Source organism: Dermacentor variabilis, chromosome 4 (assembly GCF_050947875.1).
Source record: "Dermacentor variabilis isolate Ectoservices chromosome 4, ASM5094787v1, whole genome shotgun sequence".
Lineage (NCBI taxonomy): Eukaryota > Metazoa > Arthropoda > Arachnida > Ixodida > Ixodidae > Dermacentor > Dermacentor variabilis.
Window position 1 is genome coordinate 74,180,627 of NC_134571.1, and position 27,194 is coordinate 74,207,820.

The 27,194-nt window shown below is 45.6% G+C and overlaps 1 protein-coding gene and 1 non-coding gene across 2 annotated transcripts; both read right to left on the reverse strand.

The window, feature by feature from the left end:
* Positions 1–9,706: 9,706 nt before the first annotated feature.
* Positions 9,707–20,624, reverse strand: LOC142577825 (uncharacterized). Its single transcript, XM_075687272.1, has 5 exons — positions 20,570–20,624; positions 15,768–15,896; positions 14,719–14,778; positions 11,445–11,498; positions 9,707–9,999 (listed from the first exon to the last, which is right to left on the reverse strand). The coding sequence occupies exons 2-5, from the start codon at positions 15,873–15,875 to the stop codon at positions 9,841–9,843; spliced, it is 381 nt and encodes a 126-aa protein (XP_075543387.1). The 5' UTR covers positions 15,876–15,896; positions 20,570–20,624; the 3' UTR covers positions 9,707–9,840.
* TRNAT-CGU (transfer RNA threonine (anticodon CGU)) lies at positions 13,799–13,871 on the reverse strand. Its single transcript has one exon. It is a non-coding gene; the product is annotated as a tRNA-Thr (tRNA).
* Positions 20,625–27,194: the final 6,570 nt, after the last annotated feature.

The following is a 27,194-nucleotide window of genomic DNA, read 5'->3' on the forward strand; positions in this document are numbered from 1 at the left end:
AAGCAATCCGACCAAACGTAAAGAGACGGCAGCCGAAGCCGAACGCAGAAAGCGGTTCGAGATGAGGCGAGCGGGCGTTTGTTATACGTGCCAGAAGCCGGGTCACTTTTCGGCGCAGTGTCCGGAAACAACACCAAAAGTTGTGTTTTTTTCATTAGGCAGCACTGACGAGAACATGAAGCTTCTCGAGCCTTACATGCGAGACCTCCTCGTGAACGGGAAAGAGTGCCGAGTGCTTCGCGATTCCGCAGCTACGATGGATGTAGTTCACCCATCTTACGTAGAACCCCATATGTTCACGGGCGAGTGCGCGTGGATCAAGCAAGCCGTGGAAGCTCATAGCGTGTGTCTGCCGGTAGCAAAAGTGCTTATTGAAGGACCTTTCGGAGCGCTTGAGACGGAGGCGGCAGTGTCTTCTATGCTGCCACCCCAGTACCCGTACCTATTTTCAAACAGGTCCGATCACCTCCTGCGCGAGAAGGGGCTTTTGTTTGGTGAAGCTAGTGTTCAGGCCTTAACCAGATCGAAGGTTCGGGAGCTCGCTGCAAAGGCGGTAGTTGCGGGGCCAACGTTATCAAACAACGAAAAAGGGTCAGAGGCGCAGCAAGCTGATATTCAGAGCACGCCCGAACTGAATAAACTTGAGTCTGTAACGTTAAAGGCGCCAGATACTGGAGAGGAAACGCCCGACACGGGAAAGTTAGAAGAGCTATCTACTGATTTGTTCATCGCGCCTACGTCAGACGGACTTGATAGGTTGCTAAAAGTCAGCCGGTCGGCTTTGATAGCCGAGCAAAAGAAGGATGGTAGCCTAGAAAACATACGCTGCAATGTCAAAGAAGGTATCGCCAGGAAAACTGCGCGTTTTGTGGAACGAGGTGGAGTCCTGTACCGGAAGTATCTAGACCGCCGAGGAGTGGAGTTCGATCAGCTGATCGTGCCTCAATGCTATCGTCAGGATCTGTTGCGCTTGTCACACGGAGGTTCGTGGTCCGGACACCTAGGAGTTAAGAAAACTAAGGACCGTCTCTTGCAAGAGTACTATTGGCCAGGGTGTTTTCGGGACGCAGACCATTTCGTGAGGACATGTGACACTTGTCAGCGGGTGGGCAAACCAGGGGACAAATCAAGGGCGCCGTTGAAATTGGTACCTATCATAACGGAGCCTTTTAGACGGCTCGTTATTGATACAGTGGGACCTCTGCCGGTAACAGCCACGGGGTACAGACACATTTTGACTGTGATCTGCCCAGCGACAAAGTTCCCTGAAGCAGTGCCGCTTAAAGAACTCAGCTCAGTTGAGATAGTCAATGCACTACTGTCCATATTTGCGCGAGTTGGTTTTCCTGCAGAAATTCAATCAGATCAGGGCACAGTGTTTACTAGCGCTTTGACGACAACTTTTCTCGAAAGGTGTGGGGTAAAGCTGCTACACAGCTCAGTGTACCACCCACAGTCGAATTCCGTTGAGAAGCTCCACTCCGTCATGAAGCGCGTGTTGAGAGCGTTGTGTTTTGAACATCGAACTGACTGGGAGCTGTGTCTGCCTGGGGTGATGTTTGCTTTAAGGACCGCGCCGCATGCGGCTACGGGGTTTTCGCCAGCTGAACTGGTGTACGGTCGCTCGCTTCGATCTCCGCTTCGCATGCTTCGAGAATCATGGGAAGGTAGGGGCGACGACCCAGTCGTGGTGGAGTACGTACTTAAGCTCCTCGAACGCTTAAGAAGGGCACAGGAGTTGTCAGGTGAAGCAATGACAAAGGCCCAGCAGAGGGCCAAGGTTTATTATGATCGGACAGCCAGGGCCCGTCGTTTTGAGGTTGGCGATGAGGTCATGATATTGCGCACATCGCTAAACAACAAACTAGACGTGCAGTGGGAGGGCCCAGCACGAATTGTTCAGAAACTGTCGGACGTTAACTACGTGGTAAGTCTGCCAGGAAAGCGGAAAGCACAGCAAGTTTACCACTGTAATCTGCTCAAACCTTATAGACAAAGGGAAGCAGTGGTGTGCATGATGGTAAACGTTCCTGAAGAGCTTCCGGTCGAGCTTCCGGGACTAGGCTCAGTGACGAACAGGGAGGACACCGGTCAAGTCATTAGTGACCTTATCAGTAAAGCACCGCTGTCGCCCGAGCAGAAAACCGAACTACACCAGCTATTACAAGAGTTTCAAGGTCTGTTCTCTGAGAGGCCTGGTAGGACTTCTGTACTTACTCATGATATAGAACTTACCTCCACAGAGCCAGTACGATCCAAGGCGTATCGGGTGTCACCCCGCCAGAGCGATATTATGGAGGCTGAGGTAAAGAAAATGCTACAGCTCGGTGTTATTGAGGCAGGTGAGAGTGATTATACCTCCCCTTTGATTTTAGTTGAGGTACCGGGCAAGGAACCTCGTCCTTGCGTCGACTACCGCAGGCTTAATTCCATCACTAAGGATCAAATTTATCCGATCCCTAACATCGAGGAGCGCCTTGAGAAAGTTAGTAGCGCTCAGTTTATTTCCACCCTAGATCTTGTCAGGGGTTATTGGCAGGTTCCACTTACAGAAGAGGCTAGTAGGTATGCGGCGTTCATTTCACCAATGGGAACATTCCGTCCTAAAGTGTTGAGTTTTGGTTTGAAGAACGCGCCATACTGTTTTTCAAGCCTCATGGATAAAGTGTTGCGGGGACAGCAAGAATTCGCTTTACCGTATCTAGACGACGTAGCGATATTCTCCGCATCCTGGTCTGAGCATATGACACACTTGCGGGCAGTGCTAACCCGCCTGCGCGAAGCGGGCTTGACAGTCAAGGCTCCTAAGTGCCAGTTAGCACAGGCCGAGGTTGTCTACCTCGGTCACGTGATTGGTCAGGGTCGTCGCCGCCCCTCTGAAATAAAAGTGGCCGCTGTGCGAGACTTTCCGCAACCGCGCACCAAGACCGATATTCGGTCGTTCTTGGGTGTCGCCGGCTACTATCAGAGGTACATCCCTAGGTACTCTGATATCGCGGCTCCCCTGACGGATGCTCTAAGAAAGTCAGAGCCTCAAACAGTCGTCTGGGACGAGACAAAGGAAAGAGCTTTTAGCGCCCTAAAGAGTGCCCTAACAAACCAGCCTGTGCTACGATCGCCAGACTATACAAAAGGGTTCGTTGTTCAGTGCGATGCTAGTGAGCGAGGCATGGGCGTTGTACTGTGCCAACGGGAAAATGGAGAAGTAGAACACCCCGTCCTGTATGCTAGTCGTAAGCTGACCAGTCGTGAGCAGGCGTATAGCGCCACCGAGAAAGAGTGTGCGTGTCTCGTGTGGGCCGTTCAGAAATTGTCATGCTATCTAGCCGGCTCGAGGTTTATCATTGAGACGGATCACTGCCCTCTCCAATGGCTGCAGACCATCTCTCCCAAAAATGGCCGCCTCCTGCGCTGGAGCCTCGCTTTACAACAATATTCCTTTGAGGTGCGTTACAAAAAGGGGAGTCTCAACGGTAACGCCGATGGCTTAAGTCGAAGCCCCTAACGTAGGAATCAGCCTCAAAATTGTTGGTTACTGATGTTTTTCTTCCTGAGGCAGGATTTTTTTTTAACATATTGCTTTTGTTTAGTGTTTCAAAGTGATGATATGCTTTCTAGTGCAATTTTTCAATTTGTGGACGCGTTCTGAGTGATGCTAGACTACTGTAAGGAACTAGGCAGTGGTATAAAAAGGGGAAAGAGCCTGGCAGGGCTTAGTGAGGGTTGTGCCGTGCTTGCTGACTGAGCGGTTGAGTTTCAGCGTAGTTCTAACGCTTGCCGGGAACGAGAACAAAAATGTGAACTCTCCCGAAGTCACTTTGCAGTGTCCCGTGCGAACCTGAACAAGAGAACGAGGCCTTCTCTGTGCGCTGCGCTCAAGAAACGTCGAGGGACGCCCGACTTCGGTTATGAGCATCATCGAGCGACATCCCTCCGGACAGCGGATGCAGTCCCCTGTCCATCGGGATCTCCTTCCCCCGGCGGGGCGGTCTGTTGCGTTTCGCCTGCGACACGTGGTTTTGCCGGCGCGACTGCGGCGGGGCGGCAGACATTTTGGCCCGATCGTCGTCGCCGCAACACTCATCGCCAGGTGTTTCCAGGCGCGACTGCGGCGATGCGACCGCCTAGGGATCATCCTCGCATTCCAGTCATTGTGCCCGAAACAGGCGATGCCAAAGCAGGGATCTCATTCCAGTCATTGTGCCCGAAACAGGCGATGCCAAAGCAGGGATCTCGTTCCAGTCATTGTGCCCGAAACAGGCGATGCCAAAGCAGGGACCATCCTCTCATTACAGTCATTGTGCCCGACCGGCAGCGCTACAACAGGGTGCTACGAGATCGTGCTCGACAGGGTGCTACGAGATCGTGCTCGTCATGGTGCTACGGCATCGCTACGACAGTGTGCGTCACCATTAGCCCATTGTACATTCACGTGCTCGTCTTTTGAGGGGTTCCTTCTTGCCCTCAACTGCGAGAGTATAAAAACAGCTGCCCCCGGACGCCAAAGGGAGGGCTCCGATTTCTTCTGTTGAGTGAAGTGCTCTCCCGTCTCTCTACTTCGGTCAACCTGACCGCCAACTCTTTGCGATGTTAAAATAAACAAGTTGTTTCGTTGTTACCAGTCGACTCATGCTTTGCCGGGACCTTCGGATGCTTCCAGTTGTACCCCAGGCCGCCAGGCCAACGCTACCCTTGGGGCTTGCGACCCAGGTACAACCACGGGCGTCAGCGCCGAGTTCCCAACAGATCGTACCAGCGGTCGGATCCCAAACAGTACCGAGCTCAGTGATACAACGAATCACAATAAGCAACAGCAATAGAAATGCCTTCGTCTCTTTTTCTTCTTTTTTTTTCCTTTTTGCTCCTAAATTATGACGGCAAGAGCAAAAAAATAACGAAACCAATCTAAGAACAAGAATATTATAGAAAATCAATTAAAATAATTTCGGCAGAAGGCACCTCAGGGCGAATGTCGACGTTAATTCGATTAACATTGACGCAATGTACTGCCAATATACGGTGTGTCAATTTGTCACCGCCGAAATGTGTCACAAGTAGAACAAAGTAGAATGAATTTAATTTATCAAGGTAAAGGGGGAAAAGCTAGAATTCACTCATATAGACCGTTGACCATAACATCGACAATATACAGATTAGCAATGCAGGCGATTAAATTGAAGCTGCAAGCATGGCCAGAACATAGTGGTATATTGGCATAACTTCAGAATGGCTTCAGAATGGGTAGGCGTCATGATGATAACTTATTTGTTCTTACTCAATGTCTTGAAATATCCAGAGAACAAAGTATACCGCTATGTTTGACTTTTTTTAGACATCATCGTGGCGTATGACAACGTAGACCGCAACATCTTGTGGGATATTCTGGAAGGGGAATGCTTAGGCGACGATTATATACACCTTTTGAGAGAGATTTATCTAGAAAATACCGTTTCCGCTTAATGGGAAGGAATGAGGAGCGAGGAGAAAGTCGATATCAACAAGGGACTGAGCTAGTGGTGCCCTTTATCCCCATTGCTCTTTATAATGTAGATGGTAAGGATGGAAAAGACGCTGTCGGGAAATAATATCGGGTTTAATCTTTCATACAAACAGGAGGGTACAGTAGTAGAGCAGCTGCTTCCAGGTTTGTTTTATGTGACCCGCCGTGGTTGCTCAGTGGCTATGGTGTTGGGCTGCTGAGCACGAGGTCGCGGGATCAAATCCCGGCCACGGCGGCCGCATTTCGATGGGGGCGAAATGCGAAAACACCCGTGTGCTTAGATTTAGGTTCACGTTAAAGAACCCCAGGTGGTCAAAATTTCCGGAGTCCTCCACTACGGCGTGCCTCATAATCAGAAAGTGGTTTTGGCACGTAAAACCCCAAATATTATTATTATTATTGTTTTATGTGGACGACATTGTGCTGCTGGCTAACGAGCAATGTAATACGCAACGTTTGGCTAATATCTGTGGACACGAAGGCGAGAATTTAGGCCTGAAATTTAGCGTTATAAAGTCAGGTGTTATGGTATTTAACGAAAACTGTGAACAGACCGTGTATATACAGGGCCAGGAAATACCTCGGGTGAAAGAATGTAAATACCTTGGTATATGAATAAACGAAGCCAATAGATGTATGGAAACACATGAAAAAACAATTAACAGTAAAGGGGAAGAGAAATGCAGCCATAATCAAGCACAGAGCGCTATGGGGATACAATAGGTACGAGGTGCTCCGTGGTATGTGGAAAGGTGTAATGGTTCCAAGACTTATATTTGGAAATGTTGTGGTTTGCTTGAAGTCAGGGGTACAATCAGGACTCGATGGCAACCAAAGATCAGTGGGACGCCTCTCATTGGGCGCTCACGGGAAGACTAGAAGAGAAGCAGTGCAGGGTGATATGGGTTGGACAAATTTTGGAGTGAGGGAAGCTCAGAGTAAAATTGGTTATGAAGAACGATTGAGGGAAATTTATGGTCGTTCACTTGGAAGCGCACACCACATATAACACGAGGCATCTTTCCTGCCTCTGTCGTTCGGGTCAGCGAAAATTCCATCACTTTTTTTTCTTTTTTTCTTTTTACATCGAAGCTGTTTGTGAAAAGATCTTCGTATGGTTGCGCCTAATGAAACTTTCGCTCCTCGGTTCCGCCTCTCGCAGAAGCGCTTAGAAACGTTATATGCCTGTAATGCAGTGATTTGGGCTTGTTGGTATGACATCGTGAGGCTTATAGCGGGTGAAAACACGTACTTATTAGCGTTGCTGAGGGTCTACTTAAGTACGTAGTTATCAAAGAATTTCGCCAGCCTGCATTGTGTAGATAAGAGGAGCGTAGCTGTCATCCCGTATATCCATGGCCTATAGCACCGTTTAAAGAAATTAGGTCAACGTGCGAAGTTTACGGTTGTTTTTCCAGCTTCTACTAAATTACAAAGTCTGTGCAGACTAGCCGGACCAAGTCTGTCTGACAAGCGCGTGTGCAAAAAGAACCACCAGGAACCCTTTGTTGAATGTGCGGGAGCAGTTGTTTACAGCCTTCCTTTAAAGTGTGGGAAAAACTACGTGGGGCAAAGCGGAAGGTGCCCCAACGAGCGTTTAAAGGAACACCGGTATAACGTAGCAGAAAAGCGGGGTGGGTTCCTTGACGCTCGCTGCAGGCATTGCAAGTGCGCTGTTGCCGGGGCGGATGATGGTGACCACTCGAAGTGTGCACAAGTATACAGAGACTGTTCCATCGTGTGAAAAGCCCGAGAAGGATTAGCTCGCGAAACTATCGAAGTAGAAATGATTGATAGGCTTGGGAATAACTGTGTGTCAAAACCATCAATTGCCCTTTCCCGCAAAGAGTTATCTTACCTGCGCCATGGTGTGTACGGCATTTTTTGCAAACAACGCATGTATGATGATGTATGCAAGAAAAGTTGTTATATGTGTGGGTCCTTTGCTCGAAATAAATATTGTTGCAAGTTAGCGCCTGTGTGTGTCACGTCTTCCTTTCGTCCTCGTCTTTTCACGCGCTATAAGCTTCACGATGTTATCTGCCTGTTTTTACGGTTTCCTGAAATAGAAAAGGAAGACTTGATCATTTACGAAAATTAAATTTTGAGAAAGCATCGGAAACCACAGGGGCTGTTTACAAGCAAAATTTGAAGTGTGTGAGTTATTTGAGGGTTGAATGAAAACTGCTAAACAGTCGTTTTCGTGCTGTTCAGAGCCGCCATACGAAACGCATGCAAACTTTTCCCGCTGCCCTGGGAGAACCGGAAACGGCAGCGATTTATATTTAAAAGGAATGGGGGCCATTCTATAGGTGGCTTGTACGCTAGTTTGAAGTGTCTATAGGTTAAGTATGCGCTTTGAAAATAATCACTTAATACTCGTTTTCTCGCAATTTTCATGCGTCATACGAGGTGTGTAGTTTTTCGTCCCGGTCTCGCCGGTGAACGACGCGAGGTACGTTATCCATATTTTGTCAATTATAGGCAATCCGTAGGCAAAGCTCAAAATTTATGGGTTAGTTGCAGTCTTTGCGATAAATTACGTATGCTTATGATGCGGAGCGTTACGAGTGCATTTTACGAACGGCACAAAATTTAACTTGCTGCCCTAGCAAAGTGCAAACGCCACCAAGGTTAAACTAGGGGACGACTATGAGGGGGGACCACTACGACAAATCAGTAGGGTAAGTTAAAATATGTGCGTGGATGAAATGCAGCATTTTAAAAAAACTTTAAGCAAGTGTTCGGAACTGTCAGACGGCCGTTATAAGTTATGTTGTCGCGACAGAAATGTGGACTCTAAAAAAAGTGGTCGCATCGCTTTAACTACCAAAAGGTAGTTAATGCTTGTCACAAAGTCAACTGGATTTTAGTAAGGACAGTAAGTAGCGGTGCCGGTAGTTGGCGTTAGCTACTCAAATAAGGTGGTGCATACGGCTGCACTCTTAGAAAAAAGTTAGTAAAAAGTGAGTAACTGTAAGCAAGTAGGTAGTAACCACAGTGGTTACCATCTTTCTTGGCTGGTTCCTCACTTTTTCATACCTATTTACTACCTACATTACTAAACGGTTAGTAGTTGCATGTAAAGAGGTAGTAACTGCAGCGGTTACAACCTTTCTTGAACCGTTACTAACCTTTTACGACATGTTTACTACCCAATACAAAACTGTCGTTTCTACCTATAATGTGGCTAAGTTAATAACTGGAAACATCCCGAAATATCATATATATATATATATATATATGATATGACATATGATATGATATGATATATATCATATATCATATATAGTACCCGACTAAGAAAATATCTACTTGATCGAGTAAAGAACCATAATGTTTTTCTCACTCCTTCATACGCCTTCAAATTTCTTAATTTCATCCCACCAACTACAGTTATATATACCATCCTCCGCTACGTTTCGCTTCCGCTGACATTCATTCGGTTACACACACGACCTGTTTAACTATATTTCTTTCTCAAAATCTCCACGAGAATACGATCTGCCCCCAGGATGCTCTCTTATCAACAGCGCCGTCTTCCTCGTATCGTGCATGTCACGTGCGGCGGCATTTGCGCATGCGTATCAGCCGTGGTGGCCCTTTATATATGCGCAAGCATTCTCTGAACGCTGATCGTTTGGTAGCGCTCGTACTCTCTTGGTCTAGGCCTGCTATTTTTCGTTTCATCGCTCGTTGCACGTTGCTTAGCTTAGCCTCCAACTATAGTTAACCCTCCGAGACAATTGGTATTTCTACAGAATCGAATATATTTTCCTATTCTATGAAAATCGTGTAGGGGCGTTAATTAAGGTATTGGTTTTTAGGTGTCGCGACGAGCGGGCGAGTACTCGCGCGGCACTTTTAGTATTTCACGCGCTGTAAAAGTAAACAGCGGGGGTGAAAAACAATTACGAAGTCCGTAGATCGCTGAGAACGCCCGAATTGGATGTTTTGGGACGCAGTAATAGCTTTCCCATGGGAAAAAAACGCATTTTATTCACAAAGTAAGCAAACTCGCGTAATTGATCTTTTCTTCTTCAATTACGGCCAGGTAATCAATACACGAAGATTATCCTGGTGGCGGAAGAGGACTGGTGATCGAACACCGCCGGTCTCGTAACAGCTTGGCTAGCGTTAGCTGGGAAACCCGTTACCCGCTACAGAAGAAATGACGACACTGGCTGAACCAATTAGGACATGAAAGGTGGTTTATTGAATGTAGTATCGACAAAAGTGACCCGTATATTCGCAAACGTGACTTGGCAGAAAACGGGTGGCGTGAGGAAGCGCTTTAGCGGTGTAGAGGTCGTCCCTGCAGAGGTGGCAGACACCCGGTGTCAGGTGGTCGCGGGCAGGTACTTGGGTGTCTCCACAGGGGTCGCCACCTGCGCGGACACAGCGGCAGCATGCTGTTGCTGCTTGTGGAGCAGCGCCATTAGGTCCACCAGCCGGCTCAAGTCGTCGTAAAGTTCGAAGAGGCGCATCACCAGTATGCCCTGTAATGCAACATAGATAGATAGATAGATAGATAGATAGATAGATAGATAGATAGATAGATAGATAGATAGATAGATAGATAGATAGATAGATAGATAGATAGATAGATAGATAGATAGATAGATAGATAGATAGATAGATAGATAGATAGATAGATAGATAGATAGATAGATAGATAGATAGATAGATAGATCACCTAGCGGCCTCCGTAAGCACAAAAAAGCAAATAAATGGCAATTTTTTCCTTCGAAATGTAAATATAACCCAGAAACAGTGTTCTTTTTGATAAAATCGCGCTCGCCATTACGATAATTGACAGAAGCTGTTTACAGCGAAACATTAAACAAGTTACGAATAAGAATGATACTATTATGCTTCACAGGTATCTTTAAAAAAAGAGTTATTGAAGGCGAGTTTTGGAGCTAGTAACAAAAAGGTTCCTCGAGATTCGAACAAAGCACAAGTTTGCGGTGAGAGCGAAATCTATTAACGCTCGCGTACCTAGATGTATGCACGTTAAAGAACCCAAGAGGGTCAAAATTAGTCCGGAGCACTTCGTTATACGGCGTGCCTCGTGCAGTTTCGGGAACGTCAAACACCGCAATTTAGGTTTTGCACTAGATCGACAAAGCACTTCACCAGGGAAGAACCCTGGCAAAGCACTTCACCAAAGCACAGAGAAGAACCGCGAGATAACGCTACGGAATGATTTTTGTGGAAATAATAAAATAATGGAAATCAGTCTCCACACAAGCGTTGAAGAGACGAGGGCACGTGACCGTGTGCCCCGCACCCCCCCCCCTCCCCGCTTCCCTGGCTACGCTTCTGGCAACAGGCGAACTCGATGTCATAAATTAATAAGTATACGTATAACAGCATATTAAAATGTGACTGCTCTTGTTACTTAAAAGCAACGGGTCGACCCGCCTTCAACAAATTAGGGTGCCAAAACAAGTACGGTTTTATGTTTCAGTAAATTCATATATGCGCTAAACATGGGACGACTGTCGTGTTTAATTCTTCGAATTAAGCGTTTGTTCACCAGCAGATGTTTATTTTCAAATGCCACTACTGATACACTTTTTTTTTTCTTTTTGTAAAGGCAGCACTGCTACGGGCCGTGGTTGGAAATAAATAAATTCAACTGAGCTTTTACTTTTTCACATTCAGATATGTGACCACATACATTGCACAGTGAAAGTCTAAAGCGAGAAAGTTGTTCTGCAGCGCTATTCGTGCACGACTGCAATCGCTCACTCTAACCACTTCTCTAAGAACTTTGAAATGACGGGCGCGCCCTCACGTTACCGCCCGTAAGCTCATGTCGCATTACGCAGGAAGATTGTTTCGCGAACACCGCGAATCATTTCCCCTCAATTCGCGCTATGCACAGCGACAGCAGTGCCATGAACAATTGAACGCGTGCCCCGAAAGCGACACAAACCTTGAATCCGGTTAATAGGGAGTCGATGATGGAGAAACCGACGAATCGTGATACCTGAAAAAAGGCATACATTATCAATGGGACACATTGTTGCGCTAACTTGGCGCATTGCTTCCGAGCTTTATCTTCAATTGACCGAACGTGCAAGTTTACACACCACACGAGGCTACGACGAGTGCAAGCTAACGACTGAGCCTAATGACCGATTATACGGCAGAATACGTAATCCAAAGACATACGCATTCCTGCCCTTTCTTGCCTTTCCGAGAAGCTTTAAGAGTGTGAACAATTACATTGCCTTTCTGTTGAGTGCCAGCAGTGAGGAAGTCGCGCGTTCATGTTATGCAGGCTTGCTTCTTAGAATAAGTTCAAAGCCTGCAGAGGTTCCCGCAAGCGGTTCCAACAACGGTTGCCTCGAGTCCCTTCTGCAGAAATGCAAAGGATGCGTAGGAACTCCTACGCCCGTTAAGTCCGCCTACACTACAGGTATATAAGCTGAGCCGGTGGTTATCCCTTACGTATAAATAGAGTATCGCATGGAGCCGGCGTGGAATCGGTGTGGTATTTTTACTGCAGAAACGGTTTATGACTATAGTCTCCCGCAAACTTTCGCCACGAGAACGGAACGGAAATTAGACACAATAATCCGACTTGGTGGGGCGCCCATGCGGCCTGCCCGTTCCAGGCGAAACTTGTGTAGCCATTTTTTCCTGGCCCGTTTACCCCCCTTTACGGGTAGTGGTGCTGTAGACTTTCGCGACCTGTCATCTCAATTCGGCAGCAAAGTTTGGGCTTAATTTATAGGCCGTCTTCTTGAGACTCATTCTCGATATCGAGGCATGAAGCCCTATAGCCTATATGTGGAGACGCACAGACGGCTCGCCATATCGCTGGCTTTGATTGGCGTCGCTTCAGGCAGCACGCGTGAAGCGCACGCGCTCTCCTTCGTTCGTGGCAACTAGCGCCTTGAAATGATTGAACTACTCATCGACGTATACAGCAACGTTCCAACGAGTCAAAACGCCTAATTTTAGTAAACGCAATGGCGTGAAAAAGCCTGGAAACCTTTTCTTTTCTTCTTTTTTTTAAGCGAAACTTCCTTTTCCCATCTCCAACCCTCGCCTTTTTGTGTGTGTGTGTGTGTGTGTGTGGGCCCTGGCTTACGCTATCTCGCCGAATATAAAACTTGGTCCACTGAGTATACATGCTGCTGGTGACGTGGCACTGCAGCCTTTAGGAACGCTTTTGACTAATCACCGAAGATGGGTACGCGCCACTGGCTACAGCTATCTCCGGATGGACGCGCAAAACGAGAGGTAAGACGTGAAGTCGGCAACGGAAAATTGCAGTCAGCTCCACCAAAGCGAGGAAGTGGCAACAGACGCAGCCGAATGTGTGGAGAGGGAAGCTAAGTAAACAAAGTGGTGTTAGAGCGTTGAACTGCAGTGAAGTAAAGAAGAAGTAGACACACCTCCGTAGACATCAAAGAACGCTTCACTTTAAACCCATTCTCACATATGCGTTGAATTCACTGTCCTTTTTTTTGTTGTTACCTTGAAAGCTCGCACGTTTGAGCGTGCATATTTCAGGCTACCATGCGCATGCACGACAACAGGGCAGAAAGCACTGGAAGTCGTACACGTGCGATGCGCCACTGCAGCGGTTTCGCATATGCCGCTGTATAGTGAGAATATTTCACAGGGCGAAGGAGGCGCTGAGTGAATTATCGTGCACGGATACATCAGCTGAGAACAGGAAAAACGATAGTGATCCGGATAATAATCTGTTAAACCACTGTGCTGATGCAAATGTGAAACGTGTATTTTTATGTTTTATTGAGATATTGGAATTATAGTTAAATGTAATAACAAGAATGTAATAACAAAGATGCACGAAAACACATTAAATTCATGTGCGACACGTGAGCGACAAATCGTTAGCGACACGTCCATAAGGTTGTGTGTGTGTGTATATATATATATATATATATATATATACAGGATGTCCCAGCTAGCTGTATCCAGAGTTTGATAAAAGTATGCAAATGACACGTAGCTGAACAGAACAAAGCTAATGTTGTTTGCCGTTGCTGGGAGGTACTCAATTTCTTTCAGTCTGCCTATTTATGTAATTAGTCTTAATGAATTAGTCAACTTCTCGAATATTACATCTAGATTAAAAGTGTCAATGAGAAAATGGTAGAGTGACATGAAAAACTCCCAACACACACACATATATATTATAATAATCCAACAAACACTGACACGAAAGAAAACACACTGGAAAATACTTGTACTTACTAATTGAATTATAGAAATTATAAATTATTGGAAATGAAAGTCGATGAAAAAACTTGCCGCAGGTGGGGAACGATCCCACGCCATCGCATTACGCGTGCGATGCTCTAACCAATGGAGCTACCGCGGCGCCGTTTCCCCATCCACTTTGTTGGGTATTTATGTTTTACTACTAGAACTAAACCTGAGAGTGTTAACCAGCGCCACCACTCACATACCTTGGCGGTGGATGTGGAACATCCTTTCTGTCGCAGGCGTCACGAGACTGTGATCTTTTTGGGTGAAGGTAACCGGTCAATAAACCCCCACATGCTACCTCAAGGCATCAATGTTGCCGGATTCGAGACCCTCTTTATGTAATGAACGAGAAGAAAGAGGGTTAACCGAGGAGCCCGATTTTTATTAATCGCATCATATAAGAATCCTACAAAGACGCCAAGGACAACGTAGGGGAAATTACTGGTACGTAATATTTGAATTAAAGAAATGAAAGTGGATGAAAAAAGAACTTGCCGCATCGCACGCGTAATGCGAAGACGTGGGGTCGTTTCCAACCTGCGGCAAGTTGTTTTTCCGCCACCTTCATTTCCATTAATGTATTTCTTTAATTCAATTAGTACGTACAATTATTTCCCCCTGTACTTTTCCTGGTGTCATTGTTTGTTGGGGGGGGGGCTACCTATGACATGATTAATAATAATTGGGCCCCTCGGGTAACCGATTGGCTGTTGGATCGGTCGCTATGTGTACACACACACACACACACACACACACACACACACACACACACACACATATATATATATATATATATATATATATATATATATATATATATATATATATATATACACACATTTGTCGAGATAGCGACCGTCCCATCAGCCCAGCAGTCATACCACCAAACCCGGGAAAGTAGGCAAAGAAAGCTTAATTTGCTTCAAAACTAACCAGATCCGCGCTGGCGCAGCACTCACCGCGTTCGCGCTGAATTCTGGGTTGTCCAGTCGCCCCTTGAGATACACCAGATCCTTTGCCTAAAAAAAAAAATCCGACTGTTATACTGAGTGACGTTAAAAAAAAAAAAAAGACAGGGCAACCATGTCGCCATTTTGCATAATTTACAAAGCAAATACACGAGTTGTGCAAGGACCCAGTTTCCTACAAAAGATCAGTAGAGGACAATCTAGCACTTTACTGTATACAGTGTCTACGGGAAATGCATGTATATGGCGGTTCATCCAGCATGAAAATTATAGGCTTAGTGCTTTTTTTTTTTGCCTAAACTTCGCCCTTACGGCTCCAAACGGCTTTTGTGCACCATTAAAAAAATTATGATCTAGTGGCTGTAGGGAGAAGAGCTTTATTTAGGCCTCCGACATTTCTCACAAAAATTGTTGAAAGCTTCAAGATTTCTAAAAACGAAAGTATCAGTTAAGTTTATAGCTCTACAACTCATCAATGAATGACGATATTGCAATTTTATGAACTGCGCCTAATCGTACATCTAAAGAGGACGAGATTTATAAATTAGCACCATTCGCAATTATACTACTAATATTTGAGTAGGAGTTTTGCAAAATCCTTGTAAACTATGTAACAAATTCACGTAAGCTGTGAAAGCTTGTCCGATATATGTGGTCTGACAGATGCAGTTAACAAAACGACAATAGCCGTTCTGGGTGTAGAGTTGGAGATTTATAAACTTCCCGCCATCTATATTTTTAAACTCACTAATCTTCTGGCAGTTCTTGAAAAAATAAATGAAAGTTTTAACCCTAAATAAAAGATTGCGCTTGCTATACAGTCATTACAGCTTAGCTTTCGCTTTCAAATGCAACCCACTTTATTCAAGTCGATCCAGGGGCTGTCTCATAAAAAGCATTTCAGCACTTCGCATGTATTTGAATAACGGGAAAATCGGAGTTCGCCTCGACCCAAAGCTTCCTCTTGATTGCCACTGTGTCAAGCGCAGGCTGGACAATCAATCACGGAGGAGGAGGAGGAGGACACACCGCCCACTCACCCCGCAGCAGCCGACCGTGTCGTAGGGAGACATGACGAGCACGAAAATCTCGAACTTGCGGCAGAGGCACGAGATCCCCGTCAGCACCACCGAGCAGCCGAGGTACATGGCCAACGAGTCACGCACGTCCTGGACACAGGACACGTGTGCTTTAATTTCGCGGTCTATGGCACATTCTTCTCGTTACTCGCAACATCGTATTTTTACGTTTGCCGAATATAAAATCCAAAGTAGGTTCAACGAGCGAACGCCCACATCACATCTTAACACTCCGGCTCATTTTTTTCAAGCCCTCCTTATTCGTGGGTGCTGAAAAGGAAACTCTTATTCAACATTCCATAGCGGGAAGAAGGGGTGTTATACAAGCGTTACAATGGGTGTACACAAGCATTACCCCTACCACCCTATTGCGCGGTTTGAGCGATCACCTGACAGTATATACTTTGTTTTATTGCAAGGTACTAAAGAAACAAAAAAAAATCGAAAAACACTTACGCACTATGATTAAGGGGACTATGTCAGCATAAACCGAGAATTATCTGAGTACTTCGATACCTTCGCCGCTAACGTTCCACTAAGTTCTCTCTAGTCGAACTGGTTGCCTTTCAAAGCAGAGATGGATCGCCTTATACTTCTACATACCCACTATTACAATAGCAGAACGAACAACATCACCATGGTTTAATGTATCCCTCAAACGACTGAACAATAAGAAAAATCTCCCGTTTCAATCGGCCAAACGATCTAAATCTTCTTCCATATGGTAGAAATATCATGCAGTCGAGAAAGAATATGACAAATTAACTTCTCAAACTAATCACAAGTTTCTTTCTACCACTTTACCAGTTATGCTGCAAACTAACCTGAGGCAATTTTGGAAAACCATTAATCCTAATCAATGGAATGAGATTTCACTTAATAATATCTCTGAACTTCCGATCTCTGAGACTGAGGTTGCAGATCTTCTTAACACAGCATTTAGTTCGGTTTTTTACTAATGAATCCTCCGACGCCTTGCCCGATTCACCATATACTTAACGTATCCGCTCATGGAAAATGTCACATTCGATCCCATCGGCATTGTCAAAGTAATTGAATCATTGAAGAACTCGTCATCCAAGGCAGTAGGCGGTGTCAACGCCAAAGTGATAAAAAATACTAAACGTGTGTGGCCTGTTTTTATCTCTCATATTACAGGAATCGCTTAACAGCGCTTCAATTCCACATGACTGGCAGGTGGGCAAGGTCACCCCAGTCTTCAAGAAAGGAAGCCGATCATCACCGAGTAACTACCGCCCGATTTCTATAACAAGCCTCTCTTGCGAAAAAAATGAAAGAAATTTTATACTCGCATATTGCTAACTTCCTAACATCCGTCAATTTTTTTTCACCCAAGTCAGCATGGTTACCGCAAAAATTATTCCTGTGACAGGCAGCTCGCTCTTTTCTTGAACGACTTACATTTAAACCTAGATCGCAACATCCCAACTGACATATTATTTTTAGATTTTGAAAAAGCTTTCAGTAAGGTCCCCCGTGGTCGCCTCTTAACAAAATTATCCCGTCTTCATTCGTACGTGTGTTCTAAGCTGGATTCGAGGGTTCTTAGCTAACCGTCAGCAGTTCATATACCCTAACCCACACTCCTCATCCTTAGTGCCCGTACTTTCATGCGCACCTCAAGGTAGGTATACTCTACTTGGCCCTTCCTTTTCTTAATATACATTAATGCCGTGCCTTGTAATATTTCTCCTCATATCCGAATCTTCACAGATGATTGTGTGGTTTACCGGGCAATTACTAACACCACCGACCATTTCGCGTTACAAGGTGGCCTATCACGCACACAAAATTGGTATAAAACTTAGTTCAGCTCATTAAATATATCTAAAACCGTGTTGACGTCTATTCCCCGTGGTCGTAATTACGATATGACTAATTAATGCATCAATAACATGCAGACTGCACCAACTGATCCAATCAAATATCTTGGTGTGTATATCTCGCGTGACTTAACTTGCTAACCACATAAGAAATTCTGCTAATCGCACTCTTGCTTATCTACGCCATAACCTTTCCCTCGTTCTTCCCTCTATTAAAGAAGTTGCTTTCCATACTTCTGTGCAGCCCAAGCAGGAGTATGCCAATGCTATTGTTGAACCCCACACTACAATAACCTGATTAACGCCCTCGAGTCTGTTCAGAACCGCGCGACACGATTTATTCTGACTGATTATTCGTACCAATTCAAGCATTTCAGCAGTATAATCACAAATAAGCTTACTCGCTCTAGCCTCACGCCGTAGATTAGCACATCTTAACCTTTTACATAATTTTTCCCCTTTTTTGCCTTTTGATAACCCGTACATAAAAAGAGGCCATCGCATTGCCCGCACCAGTCACTCAAACGCAGTATATCCTCCACAAGCCCATACCGCGACTTTCCAGCAGTAACTTGTTCTGAGTACAGCATGAGATTGGAATGGCCTGCCCATCGAAGTTGCCACTATCATCGACCCACTTTCATTCAAGCAGCTCATTGAAAACATCCGATTATAACTCGTATTATCTTAGTTTGCCATAACCACCCACTCCCTCATGTAATGTCTCAACAAGAGGCCTTTGAGGGAATAAATAAACAAATAAACAAAAAATGAAGCCTCATTTATGCACCTATGAGGCTGCAAAGATGTCTAGTCTGTAGAACCTTGAAAACTTTTTAGGGCATCTTTTGAGGGGCCAGTTGGTTTCGTATTTCTTTGTTTGAAGCTTTCATTGCGTTCTGATTCGGTGACAGTAGTCGGTGACAACTGAAGAAAGCAGGGGGAAAGACGCCGCTATACCCAACTAAAGGAAATGTGTATACATGCGCCAGCCAATTACCCTCGCTCATTTCTATATCGTCACGGCAGAGGCGAACTTCCTCCAATAGCGGCGTCTCTTCAGAACTGTACTGCAGTGCAGAGGCGGGGAAGATAGATGCAGTGCGGTTTTATCGTAATGTGTATTGAATTCTTAGGTCGCGACCGAGTATAGATTTATCGAGTGGAGATGCGTCGAGAGTCCACAAGTCCACGAGTGGTTCCTGGACAGCGTCCACAGGGCGCGCGCTGGCTGCACACAGAAACTCGTCACTGCGTATAGCGAAGGAAAAAAAACTGTTTTATGTTTTATAGCGACAATTTTCTTTAGCTTCTTCGCGCACTTTTCATGGTTGTCGTATCAGGCCGTATAGAAAGAGAGGGTAACATGAAGTATTGAGGAGGAAAGCAGGAAACTAAAGGAGGAAGCACAGTTGGGTAGGCGGAGAGAGCTTAGCCGGTGATTGGAGAGCGCTCGTGATGACGTAACCTAGATAACGGGGAGTAGCGATGAAAAGAAGGCGTGCGCTAAACTCACATGACCGCTATTACATCATCACAGGGCGTTTATATAGAGCGTTTATATAGCGTGCGTCATATCACGCTTTATATGATATAGAAACACTCCTATGTCTCGGTGTAAAAACAGACATCGCGTTTCATATGATGTGTTCATAAAGCTTGCCGTGGATTTTTTTTTTTTCAAGAGTAAAAAAAAACTCGATTGATGCCCATCATTCGTGCCGTCTATATTGTTTTATTTTTTCTTTCGGACGCGTGTGTTCAATTTAGCGCTGTGAGTAATGGATGCTCTAACAACTAACCCGTGTTTCCGCCATTCCCATTCACAAGAAAACTATCGCCAACTATGACACTCATCTGCGATGGTCTCTCCCCTTTCTTTACTTGCTAAGTTCCCACCACCCCTTCTTTTTTTTTTTTCTCGTTTCGTATGCGCAATGGCCGGCGTTTTATGACAGCAGCCATAGTCTTATTGCTATCCATTTCGACGACAGTCAGCGCTCCCCTGTGTCCCCGGCGGCTGCTGCACAAAGGCGCCATTTGCTGAGCTAACACAGTGGAGTAGCTATCTTCGTGTCCGTTAAGTTAACGCAGCTGCGGTTATTGCTTCAAGCATGAACCGAGTGACCCGAGAAAAAGTTCCATCGAGCAGAAGTTCACCTACTCTCCGCTCATAAGGGGCGAGGGGAGTAGCCATCCAGTCAACACTAACTTCACGACAACGACAACTTTATGACGGGGCAAAGATGGCTACGGCAACACGACGACGGAACGACGACTACTACATCAACTACGACAGGATGGCTCACATGCGACACACATAGGATAGATTCCTGGGTGTGAACGGATGTGCTTCGTTTTTCATCTCCTCACCAAAACAAACATGTTTGCAAACATTATGGTGTACGTGCGACAAATCCACAAAACCTGATACCGTCGCGTACACTTATCGTTGTAATCGCTGTAATAGGTGTAATCCCAGCCCAATGGTGTTACGCCCTTTCGATTGCGTAGTTTTTGTGCTAGAGGCTGCATTTGTCCTCGCTGCCAGTACGAGTCTATAGTTTTATGTTTGTAAACAAGAAACCTATGACCTCGTTCGCGCGCAGGCACATGGACCGAATTTAAAAAAAAAAAGCTTTTTTCGCTATTCTTTGTCAAGCCACTTCAATTCGTGGTCACAATAATATGTAGCTTCCTGTACGGCGATAAAATGCTCAGGATCAATCAGATCATGTGCGCCTACCAGAATCGGCTGGTTCGCGGTAGGTAACGGTAAGTGGTTATATGTGTGGGCAGCATGACCTTGAACAGGTCAATGCAAGAATATAACAATGCGTTAGCCTAGTCTGGAGTAGTTGTTAGAAATAGTCCCTCATATTAGACACTCTTGTTTAGGAACAAATATTTTATACTTACGCAACAGCACCTCACGAGCAGGCACCGGCTTCGAGATCTTATGGCGCCGTTGACGAATGTCTGAGCAGAAGTATGGAAACGAAAGCTGTTTAGAAGCAAGAAGACGTTTTACATCATGAATGTCCAAGATGGTGACACTCAGAAATGTCCCGTTTTTTATATATATATAAAGGTGGTGACTCCGAAACACCATCAGAGAAACGTTTTCGAATACATGCTCCAGTTTAATTAGTGCTAAATCTCCCTGCCGCATGCTTTCGCCACCGGTGAGGGTATACGGCTTTCGCAAGGCACGCACGAGACCGGGCCCCACTCACAAGTATCCCTGAAAGCATCCCTGCCGAGAAATGTCCAGAAGATTTCGCCGCCTTCGCCGCCTTCGCCGCGCCAAATCCCTCAGGAGCTGCACTCCAATCTCGCGGGAAGCGCTGGCATATCCATGTGTCAATTAAAGCCGTCCTGGAGTCATAAGGTGCCGGACTGGACGGCAAGCAAATATGTTTATTCTCCCTACGTCTATTTCTCAGTGACCGCTGTTTAGATTGTCATAACGGCTGCGCCTTCGACAATTCGTTCCATGCATGCAATTTGAGTGCTTCGCTGACCTATTCCTTTGAAATACGGCTGCCACAGTCGGCAATCGAACACGCAACCTCACGTTCCGCAGCAGAACGCCACAGCCTCTGCGGCCGTCACGGCGGGTAGAAAGGCGTGTGCTCACGATTTCGTACCAGCTTGCCACAACATTTAAAAAAAACTTTGAAACTCTAGTTAACGGCATAGGACGTAGTAACAGTAATCGGAAAGGTAGTAACCTCTAATATACAACGACGACTTTGTAAATGTTTAATACCGTCTCTGGTAGAGGTGGATTTCACAGAACACAAACACCGCACACAACTCCACACGCATATACGCGCGTACACAGGAGAACATATTCTATTTTGAGAGCATGGTATTCGTTACAGTCTCTAAAATCGCACCACGTTCATATCAGGTACATTAAATAAGTTTCGGCCACTGCACTGTACAAATCACAACAAACGATGAAGGCCAAAAGCGCAATTACAGAACACCAAGAAACGGCAGCGCGGAACTCGCTAAACAAATCACACATCTGTAGCCACACATTGGCGTTTGTGCTTGTCTTGTTCCTTTTGCGTCAGTGCTCACTGCGCACTAAAACGCTTTGGTAATCTCGGATGAACCAGTCGGACTGACCAGCACCGATGGGATTTTCATAAGTACAATGAGTTACGCACGTATCTATGCTCAATCCCACAGCGAAAATACTCAAAATTATGCGCCTGTACCTTGGCTGAAACCGACTGTTTGCACAAATGTACGCCATGAGGTGACACGACATTTATACCGGCAGATTGAGACAAAATTCAGTTCATCTATATGTCACACTAACACTTGCTGTCGTCACACAGTATACGTAATAATCTACCGGGCGAGACGAGCTGTGTGGTCGCCTTGACTAAATTAACATTAGCACTTGGTAACTGACTGCATCTGCTAACCCTGAATCTCTTGCGTCACAGTAACTATATACGTAATGGAAAGCTAATGACAATCGAAACGAAGTAGTATCGACACAGTTATTCTTATAGTGAGGGGAACAAGAATGAAAAATACGTGACACAAAGCGCTGGACTTTGAACTTTCTCCTTGTTGCGCGCCCTTCACATTCGACAATAGTTATTAGTGCAAAGCTCAATAGCGAGTCAGTGGTGCTTTCATTTCATCAAATCAGTGAGTGAGTCAGCAAGGCGACCAGACGTGACAATTCGGCGGAGACGGCCTTGTTTTTTATGTTTTGTTTTTCGGTCTGCATAATTATCAAATTGAAAGCTAATCGTTCATTTTTGAATGAGCAAGCAAAGCACTAACGTCAGCATGCATAAAGCCAATGGAGTCATAAGGAAAATTAAGCGCACAATACAGAAGTCTAAATACAAAGTCTAAATATTGTAAGGCAGTTTGTCGTGTGCGTATCATGGACACGCATGCTTATATCGCCTTCCGTTTCCCTACCACGGTTGCGCTTTAAAACCACGGCGCTGCAATATTGCTTTCCTCTCCTTCCTTCTTCTCCGCCCTTAAACTGGCTCTCTTAACTACTACACGCCGGGACAAAGCAACAGCGCGCGCATGCGGTCCCATAAATGAGATGAATACATATATAGAAAAGCATCAGTCATAGCTCTCGAAGTATGGCCTTCTGAGCCGTTTCCTTTTTTTTTCTTTTTTTTTCTTTGAAAGAAGTCCTATTAGCGTTATTATAATTACACGAAGGTATTTCGCCCTCGCCAGCAGCAGTACTTGAGATAGCTATTCCGGCGGCTAGCTTCCCACGCTATGCGTGCCGCCCTTGCACCTGTTTAAGCTTTTCCTAGACGCCAGAGCTATACTAGGCCTGCACAACCTTGAGCGATCGGAAAGCGCGTTTTCCACGCTGGGCCGGCGGAGAGGGGAGGCTTCGTTCCGGCCGCGAAGCTCTCCACATCTCCGTAAGGTGCCTGGTGGTGGTCTCGTGCTGACGATGCCCTCTCGGTGAGTGCATATTTCCCCCCTCATCTTTTAAGAGATTCAATACATACAAACATTTGCCTCGCAAACCAGATTTATTTCAAGAGAATTTTCCACGTCTCAATAATTTCTCTCGTCGTATTCGAGTGCTGATTGCCGTGTTATAGTTTGTTAACGAAGCTTCCCCTCAAGTTTAAATACTTTAAGGCAGTTTTCCTAGTCTCTAACGCCGCTCGAGTTCACGCTGCTCCTCTGGCGGCCATTTTTCCAAGAAATTATGCCTTCCAAATCGACTGTCGCGGACAACATCAGTACCTTTCCACATAAGTATGAGACTCGGAGCAGGAGCTATGGCGCTTGAAAGTAACCGCTGGCTTGACGAACCAACCGACTGAGATACCTTTCCGGGCAACATTGAAGGATCACGAGTTCAAATCACAAGTTATGTTCCTTTTTTTCCTTTTTTTTTCTTTCTTTTTAATGTCTTTTCCTTCATTTTATCACTGTACGGAAACCCTCCTAAAAAAAATTATATATCCTCAATTATGTGTGGCCACACATGTGCAGGTCATAAATACCAGGTTCTCTCGCCGAGTGCCATCCATGCGGTATAACCGAGCTCAGATTGGCCCACCTTGACTGATCAAATAGGGCACCACTGTAGGTTAAATGAGGCGAACAACTCCTGCGGGACCCGCCGTGGTTGCTCAGTGGTTATGGTGTTAGACTGCTGAGCACGAGGTCGCGGGATCGGACCCCGGCCACGGCGGCCTCATTTCGATAGGGGCAAAATGCGAAAACACCCGTGTACTTAGATTTAGGTGCACATTAAAGAACCCCAAGTGGTCGAAATTTCCGGAGTCCTCCACTACGGCGTGCCTCATAATCAGAAAGTGGTTTTGGCACGTGAAATCCCATAATTTAATTTTTAATTTGTCATACCAAACAAGGTGATTCATGATCACTAGTAAATTAATCCTGCCATCTCCTAGTAATATTTCAATTACCATTTTTATTACTTTTCATTTGATATACATTACATTCATCATCAGCCTGGTTACGCCCACTGCAGGGCAAAGGCAGGGCGAAATGCGAAAACGCCCGTGTACTTAGAATTTGGTGCACGTTAAAGAACCCCAGGTGGTCGAAATTTTTCGGAGTCCTCCACTACGGCGTGCATAATCAGAAAGTGGTTTTGTCACGCAAAACCCCATAATCCAATCTTTAATTTAACTCCTGCGGGGACGGTAGAGTATCCGTCTCCAGTGCAAGAGGACCGTGATTCAAATCCCGGTGCCGCGCAATTCTCCACCGGAAAATACAAAAAAAAACCGTGTGTTGAGAAAATTGCACAAACAGGCCTGGAGTGCGGCCTGATCCCGGTGACCAGAACCGGTAACGCACTCTCACCAGAGCAGGATTGGCCACCCTGGTGCAGTACTTGGCCACAACCTCCTATATGAATACAACAATCAAAGCCCGGCCCTCAGTCCCCAGCAGCCGCGAAGCAACTGACCACGGCGGCGGTCAGATCTGTGACGCTGCAGAGGGTGCTAAGAATACCTGGCTCCGGACAGGCCGCCATTGGAATCTGAACCTGGCAACGTTTAACGTTAGATCGCTATCTAGTGAGGCGAGTCTAGCAGTGTTATTGGAGGAATTAGAGGGTAGTAAATGGGATATAATAGGGCTCAGTGAGGTTAGGAGGACAAAAGAAGCATATACAGTGCTAAAAAGCGGGCATGTACTGTGTTACCGCGGCTTAGCAGAGAGACGAGAACTAGGAGTCGGATTCCTGATTAATAAGGAAATAGCTGGTAACATACAGGAATTCTATAGCATTAACAAGAGGGTGGCAGGTCTTGTTGTGAAACTTAATAAGAGGTACAAATTGAAGGTGGTACAAGTCTATGCCCCTACATGCAGTCATGATGACCAGGAAGTCGAAAGCTTTTATGAAGACGTGGAATCGGCGATGGGTAAAGTCAAAACAAAATACACTATACTGATGGGCGACTTCAATGCCAGGGTAGGCAAGAAGCAGGCTGGAGACAAGTCCGTCGGGGAATGTGGCATAGGCTCTAGAAAAAAAGTTTGCAGAACAGAATAATATGGGGTAATGAATACCTTCTTCCGCAAGCGGGATAGCCGAAAGTGGACGTGGAGGAGCCCCAATGGCGAGACTAAAAATTAAATAGACTTCATACTCTGCGCTGACCCTGGCATCATACAAGATGTAGACGTGCTCGGCAAGGTACGCTGTAGTGACCATAGGATGGTAAGAACTCGAATTAGCCTAGACTTGAGGAGGGAACGGAAGAAACTGGTACACAAGAAGCCAATCAATGAGTTAGCGGTAAGAGGGAAACTAGAGGAATTCCGGATCAAGCTACAGAACAGGTATTCGGCTTTAACTCAGGAAGAGGACCTTAGTGTTGAAGCAATGAACGACTATCTCATGGGCATCATTAAGGAGTGCGCAATAGAAGTCGGTGGTAACGCCGTTAGACAGGAAACCAGTAAGCTATCGCAGGAGACGAAAGATCTGATCAAGAAACGCCAATGTATGAAAGCCTCTAACCCTACAGCTAGAATAGAACTGGCAGAACTTTCTAAGTTAATCAACAAGCGTAAGACAGTGGACATCAGGAACTATAATATGGATAGAATTGAACAGGCTCTCAGGAACGGAGGAAGCCTAAAAACAGTGAAGAAGAAACTAGGAATAGGCAAGAATCAGATGTGTGCGTTAAGAGACAAAGCCGGCAATATCGTTACTAATATGGATGAGATAGTTCAAGTGGCTGAGGAGTTCTATAGAGATTTATACAGTACCAGTGGCACCCACGACGATAGTGGAAGAGAGAATAGCCTAAAGGAATTCGAAATCCCACAGGTAACGCCAGAAGAAGTAAAGAAAGCCTTAGGAGCTACGCAAAGGGGGAAGGCAGCTGGGGATGATCAGGTAACAGCAGATTTGTTGAAGGATGGTGGTCAGATTGTTCTAGAGAAACTGGCCACCCTGTATACGCAATGCCTCATAACCTCGAGCGTACCGGAATCTTGGAAGAACGCTAACATAATCCTAATCCATAAGAAAGGGGACGCCAAAGACTTGAAAAATTATAGACCGATCAGCTTACTGTCTGTTGCCTACAAAGTATTTACTAAGGTAATCGCAAATAGAATCAGGAACACCTTAGACTTCTGTCAACCAAAGGACCAGGCAGGATTCCGTAAAGGCTACTCAACAATAGACCATATTCACACTATCAATCAAGTGATAGAGAAATGTGCAGAATATAACCAACCCTTATATATAGCTTTCATTGATTACGAGAAAGCGTTTGATTCAGTCGAAACCTCAGCAGTCATGGAGGCATTACGGAATCAGGGTGTAGATGAGCCATATTTAAAAATACTGGAAGGTATCTATAGCGGCTCCACAGCCACCGTAGTCCTCCACAAAGAAAGCAACAAAATCCCTATAAAGAAAGGCGTCAGATAGGGAGATACCATATCTCCAATGCTATTCACAGCATGTTTACAGGAGGTATTCAGAGGCCTGGAGTGGGAAGAATTGGGGATAAAAGTTGATGGAGAATACCTTAGCAACTTGCGATTCGCTGATGATATTGCCTTGCTTAGTAACTCAGGAGACCAATTGCAATGCATGCTCACTGACCTGGAGAGGCAAAGCAGAAGGGTGGGTCTGAAAATTAATCTGCAGAAAACTAAAGTGTTGTTTAACAGTCTCGGAAGAGAACAACAGTTTACGATAGGTAGCGAAGCACTGGAAGTGGTAAGGGAATACATCTACTTAGGGCAGGTAGTGACCACGGATCCGGATCATGAGACTGAAATAACCAGAAGAATAAGAATGGGCTGGGGTGCGTTTGGCAGGCATTCTCAAATCATGAACAGCAGGTTGCCACTATCCCTCAAAAGGAAAGTGTATAACAGCTGTGTGTTACCAGTACTCACATATGGGGCAGAAACCTGGAGGCTTACGAAAAGGGTTCTGCTGAAATTGAGGACGACGCAACGAGCTATGGAAAGAAGAATGATGGGTGTAACGTTAAGGGATAAG

Excerpts from the sequence above, each read along its gene's own strand:
- LOC142577825 (XM_075687272.1), bottom strand. The coding sequence starts at position 15,875 with ATGTACCTCGGCTGCTCGGTGGTGCTGACGGGGATCTCGTGCCTCTGC. Across the intron at positions 11,499-14,718 it reads CAGAATTCAGCGCGAACGCG|GTATCACGATTCGTCGGTTT; the intron begins GTGAGTGCTGCG and ends GCCTTTTTTCAG. Across the intron at positions 10,000-11,444 it reads CCCTATTAACCGGATTCAAG|GGCATACTGGTGATGCGCCT; the intron begins GTTTGTGTCGCT and ends GTTGCATTACAG.